At 27.7% G+C, this 6,341-nt stretch overlaps 1 protein-coding gene across 1 annotated transcript; it reads left to right on the top strand.

Annotated features, from left to right (window-relative positions):
• The first annotated feature begins 4,332 nt into the window (after positions 1–4,332).
• Positions 4,333–6,206, top strand: LOC101493673 (AAA-ATPase At5g57480). Its single transcript, XM_004507790.4, has one exon. It carries the CDS (start codon positions 4,482–4,484, stop codon positions 6,036–6,038), a length of 1,557 nt encoding a protein of 518 aa, XP_004507847.1. The 5' UTR covers positions 4,333–4,481; the 3' UTR covers positions 6,039–6,206.
• The last annotated feature ends 135 nt before the right edge of the window (positions 6,207–6,341 follow it).

Raw genomic sequence — 6,341 nt, 5'->3', positions numbered from 1 at the left:
CTGATGAATATCATTACGGTTAAATTGAATATTATATTTATAATTTGAATTTAAAATTTAATTGTTGTGTATAAATGATGACTATTAAAACACATTTCTTTATCTTCTGTGAGACTCACAAATTGTAGTAAAATAAATAATATTATTAAATTGTAATAATATAAAATTATTAATAAAAGTCATTTAATTTTCTTTTGTGGTGTTTGGTCAGAGAAATTTGATACTCATAATATATATTAACATTAAAAAGTTATTAAATGAGGGATATGTACATGTGTAACATATTTAAACACCAAAATAAGAATACTCCACTGTGGATGATCTAACAAGTGCCTTTAGCATTTCCCATTTATTCCTATGTTCGTCTTATTTCGCAATTAGAAAAACACATAATAATTAAACAACAAAGCTAATAAATCACAAAAACACATATAGATTATTAACAAATTAAAGTAGTTGACATAAAATTGCACAATTACTAAGTGCATCCATTCCACTAAGAGTGACATAATTAAAGTGTTAATCAATATCCGCTCATTTGTTAAAGAAGGTAATCATATTCAAAATCCAAATTGTATGATTAGGGTCTACAAATAAAGTTATCTTAAGAAGTGTTTTAAGGTGTGTTAACATAGGAAAGATGAGAGATGTTAATAGAGATAATGTGGAAAGAGAAAAAATATAAATATATTTGACAAATAAAGAGAGAAGAGAAAAAGAATTTTCATAAATATTTTATATTTAATTTAAGAGGAGATCAAATTTTTAAATAATTTTATAATTAGATGGAGTTTATATTCTCAAAATTGAGAGATAACGAAAATCACTACGGATGTATTTTATTCTCTTAAAAGTTAAACCGAAAACACATTTTTTTTTTATAAATATTACCTTATCTTTCATCAAAGTCCCTCCAACTAAATACACCCTTAAAAGCACCCTTAACAACTTACTGTTAAAGTGTTTGTTAAATAATTTAAAATTTAAAATTATATTAAAAATATTAAATTTAAAAATTCTAAAAAGTAAAAAATACAACTCTTAATACATTTCAATATAAACTTCATATATTTAATTACCTAACAAATGTCTTAAAAAAATTGTTAATATCTTCTTACAAATAGTTAAATATGTGATTATATTCTTGTAAAAATAAAAATATAAATTAAATACATTGAATTTCCTATAATCACAATAAAAATTCAATTTTTTTTTATCTATAAATGAAATTATAGATAAAATAATATTTGATAATTGAAGTATGATTTACAAACATTTTTAAAACAATATTTTAATACTTGATTAACTATATTTTTGGTATGTATGATTTTTATTAAGTATATCCCTTGAAATTTCACATGTTTTGAACCTTTACTTGTTACTTTAAGGGATGCTGTTTATTTACCGACCTGCAATGCAACCAGTTGTATATCCTTTACCTTTTTCCTAACCAAACACAGTTGCTTGTTGTCCAATTCCAAAGATCTTGAAACGAGTAACTTCTGATCTCATTTCAGAATCCTCGTCAGCAATCAGAAGCAGCAAAGTTCAAAAAATTTCCATAATTATGTAAAAGTAACAAAAGAATCAATACTATGTGATGTGGTGCATTGTAAACACACACAAACACACTCAATCACTCTTCAAAATCCAGCTCCCAACCCAATAGATTAGGCCCCATCTTCTGATATCTTCCCAACTCAAACAAACAAAATTCCAAAAACCTTTTTGTTTTTTTCCTCATTACCTCTGCTATGCTGTTTTCCTTTGTACTTACTTGCCCCACCCACTCACTCACTTGCATTCAATTCAATTACTCTATCCGTATTCATTTTAACATAATACTTTTTCTAAATAAATATTATTTTCATTTTTAATAAAATTTTACTTTTTTAATACTCTTCATTTATTATTATACTTATATTAATATTATATAATTATAATTGACAATTACAAAAATTGTTTATATTTTTTAATTAATATATTTCAGCTTAATTACAATTTTGGTATTCTATTTTAACTGAATCACAAAAATAGTTTTTTATTTTATTTCTCCTCAATTTTAATTATCAAATAGAACTTTAGTCTAAAATTTATTGAAATGTGATTTTTTTTAAAGTCACACCACACTATTTATAATTATAGATCTGCACCACAAAATTTTGAGGCATTCATTAAATTTTAGACCAAAATTTTATACGAAAATCAAAATTAAGAAAAAATAAAATAAAAAATTACTTTTGTGATTCAGATAAAATAAAAAAATTATAATTATAATTAAATCTATATTTTTAATATATGTATGAAAAACACTTACTTTAATATTACAATTGGAACAATATATGGGACAAACAAATCGCCTTTTTGCCTTTTCCTTTATTCTCCTCTTCTATTCACCACAAACAAAACTTCCCCCACAGGTTTTTCTCTTCCCCGTGTCCAATTTCCATTTCCTTTTTTGTCATACCCTATTATACCCTCGTTTCATAACCAGTAAATTCTAACCGCTCCATTTAATTCAATTTTAAGATTAGGGGAAATGTAGACTCGTTTAAAATAATTGGTTTAGTTTCTTTTTATTACCATTTTCTTTCATCAAGTTCGAACTAAATTTATGAAAGAATATTTTTGTTTCTTAATGATGTTTTCTTATAAAAAATAAAACTTATTTTAAAACATTAACTTTTTCTTAATAATTTATTAAAATAAGTATATAATTTATAATAAAAATATAAATAATTAAAAAAATATAAGAATGTAACGCATTTTTTAAAATAACACTATTAATATAGTATGAAATACTAATAATAGTTTAATTCAAATTTCAATGATTAATTTGAAATGATATAAAATTAAAAATTTAGTTTATATATATCGTTAATATAAATATTTTTTACATTATTAATTAATTATAACTGTTAAACTTTAAATAATATTTAATTTTTTTTACATTCTTATATTAAAATTATACTTTTAAATTAATATAAGTAAGATACAATAGATTTGCTTCTATTTGGACCTCAATATGAAAGAAAATAATATAAATATTTTTATCCATAAACAAATTCTTAGTTAGAATATAATTTTTAAAATTTATATTCAATTTGTACATCTGAAATTGATTTTGTATCGAGGAATGTACTGTGCACCTCCCTGTTTTACCTCCCACCCCCCAATCATAAGGAAAAGACCATATTGCCCATAGTTTCATCCATAAAACCCTCACAAAAAAATTACTTTTCTTTTTTCACCAATTTATTCGAAACTCTAAAATATTCGAACCTCCCACCCTACCAAAACTTCGAATCTTTAAAACCTCCGAAACAAAAAAGTAAGACAGTTTTCGAAAGTCTTCTTGGGGTTGAAAGTTTCGAAGCACATTTTGTCCAGAAAATATCAAACTTTCGAAACTTTCTTTAAACATAAAAGTTTCGAAACACAGCTTTTCGAAAGTTTCCTTGAGGTTGAAAGTTTCGAAGGATATTTTTTCCAAGAAATATCAAACTTTCGAAATTTTTGTTCAATATGAAAGTTTCGAAACATGAAACTTTGGAAAGTTTCGAGACATGAGATGTTGAATGTTTGGTATATATGGAAACATCAAATTTCGAAAGTTTGAGAAACGAAAATTCCGAAATGCAGTTTTTAATAACAAATTAATAGTAATAAATAATAATAAATTTATAGTAATAAATTAATACTAATAAATAGTAATAGATTAATACTAATAAGTAGCAATAAATTTCATATTTAATTTCAAAAATAGTAATAAATTTAATTAATAATAATATTATAAATTTATTTTTTAAAATAAAATTTTAATTATAAATTGAAACTTCCGTAAATTACAAATATTTTGAAATTTTTGAAATTGAATTACTTCGAAAATTTGAAAGTTTCGAGCATTACGTTTCGGAAGTTTCAAATTCATAAAACTTTCGAAAGTTTTGATGTTTTCTGAAAAATTAAATTTCGAAAATTTCAAATTTAACCAAACTTTCGAAAATATTAAAAAAGAATTTTATTATTTTGGAAGTTTTGAAAATATGGATAAAAAATAGAGCGGCCATTTTTTTTAATGATTTTATACAAAAGAAAAAGGACAAAATAGTCTTTATGAAAAAATGGGGGTGAAAGGTAAAAGTGGGGAGTGCACGGTACAATTTCCTTTTGTATTTTCTCATGATAATCCATTAATAAGAAGAAAAAAATTAATAATTAAAATATGAAATTGATATTTATATTTTAAAAAGTTAATAAATTGATGCTTAAGTGATCCCAACTCACCCGAAACCCCACCCCACTTACTCTATAAATACAGCAAGACCGTGTCATTAAATTTACAGGATATCCCTCTCCCAAATTCAGCATTCATAGTATTGAAATTATTCTATCAATCTCTCTTGTTCCGTCTTAAAGCCAAAACCATTAATTAAGTTTGTGTCTTTTTCCATTTGGACAACACACATCGAGTTATTAGAATGAAAGAGTATTGGACTTCTTTTGCATCAATTCTTGGTGTCTTTGCTTTTTGTCAAACCATCCTCCAAACGGTGTTCCCACCAGAACTCCGTTTCGCTTTCGCAAAACTCTTCAACCGACTCTTCAACTGTTTCTCCACATACTGTTACTTCGACATAACAGAAATAGACGGCGTCAACACCAACGAACTCTACAACGCCGTTCAGCTTTACCTAAGCTCTTCCGTTTCCATAACCGGCAACCGTCTAAGCCTAACACGCGCTGTTAACTCAAGCGCCTTCACTTTCGGTCTCGCAAACAATGACAGCATCGTCGACACATTTAACGCCGTTAACGTAACCTGGGAACACGTCGTGACTCAGAGAAATACACAAACATTTTCATGGCGTCCATTACCAGACGAAAAACGCGGTTTCACTCTTCGAATTAAGAAAAGAGATAAAAATTTGATTTTAAACTCTTACTTAGAATTCATAATGGAAAAAGCTTGTGAAATTCGAAGAAAAAATCAGGATCGTCTTTTATACACAAATTCAAGAGGTGGATCTTTGGATTCAAGAGGTCATCCATGGGAATCTGTGCCGTTTAAGCATCCAAGTACATTTGATACATTAGCAATGGATCCTTTGAAGAAGAAAGAGATAATGGAAGATTTGATAGATTTTGCAAATGGACAAAGTTTTTATCATAAAACTGGTAGAGCTTGGAAAAGAGGTTATCTTCTTTATGGTCCACCAGGAACTGGTAAATCTAGCATGATTGCTGCTATGGCTAATTATCTTGGTTATGATATTTATGATTTGGAATTAACTGAAGTTCATAATAATTCTGAACTTAGGAAACTTCTTATGAAGACTAGTTCTAAATCTATTATTGTTATTGAGGATATTGATTGTTCTATTAACCTCACTAACAGAAAAAAAGACAAAAATAATGTTTCTGGTTCGAGGAGTTTTTATGACTCGGTTGAAATGCGAGGTGTTGGTGGTGGTGTTGGTGTTGGTGGTGGTGGTGAAGAAGGTGGGAATTCAATAACGCTCTCTGGGTTATTGAATTTTACTGATGGGTTATGGTCATGTTGTGGGAGTGAGAGGATATTTGTGTTTACTACAAATCACATTGAGAAACTTGATCCAGCTTTGTTGAGAAGTGGGAGAATGGATATGCATATATTTATGAGTTATTGTTCTGTTTCGGCTTTGAAGATTTTGTTGAAAAAGTATTTGGGTGTTGAAGAGGGTGTTGATTTGGATGAGATTGTTTTGAAGGAATTGGAAGAGGTTGTTGAAATAGCGAAGATGACACCAGCTGATATAAGTGAGGTTTTGATTAAGAATAGGAGGAAGAAGGAGAAAGCTGTTGGTGAGTTGTTGGAGATTTTGAAGTCCAAGGCTGAGGAAAATGTGAAAAATGGTGTTCTTGTCCGAGGGGAAAAAGATGATGATGATGTTGAAGAGGAAGAGAAAAGGGCACTTGATAGTGATAGTCCTAAACAGGAATCTGAGATTGAAGATAATTGCAAGGTAGGATCAGAGGAAGAAGAGAAGATTAAGTGATCATAACAAAAGAAGCTTTGAATTTAATCACATGGTTTGTGAAATACAGGGGAGGGTATTAAGATACTTATGTCTTATTTCAAGTTTTATTTATTTTTTAGTAATGGAGATCCTTTATTATATAAAATAGATAAATAAATAATATAAGTAAGAAAATTTTATTTGCAACTGGTTTGGTATTAAGATTTGTTCATACTTTTGGTTTAGGTCTTTACAACCTGACTTAATTGGGTAGCCAGCTGGGAGGTTGGTAAACACCTGGGATGCACATGGCATGGAAAAGGCCATTAGCTTGATAGGACG

This window comes from Cicer arietinum, chromosome 7 (genome assembly GCF_000331145.2).
Source record: "Cicer arietinum cultivar CDC Frontier isolate Library 1 chromosome 7, Cicar.CDCFrontier_v2.0, whole genome shotgun sequence".
Taxonomy (NCBI): domain Eukaryota; kingdom Viridiplantae; phylum Streptophyta; class Magnoliopsida; order Fabales; family Fabaceae; genus Cicer; species Cicer arietinum.
The sequence above is the reverse complement of the archived record's forward strand: the minus strand, read 5'-3'. Positions and strand labels throughout refer to the sequence as shown.

What these genes read in the sequence shown, in the direction of transcription:
- LOC101493673 (XM_004507790.4), top strand. Translation starts at nt 4,482, where the DNA reads ATGAAAGAGTATTGGACTTCTTTTGCATCAATTCTTGGTGTCTTTGCT.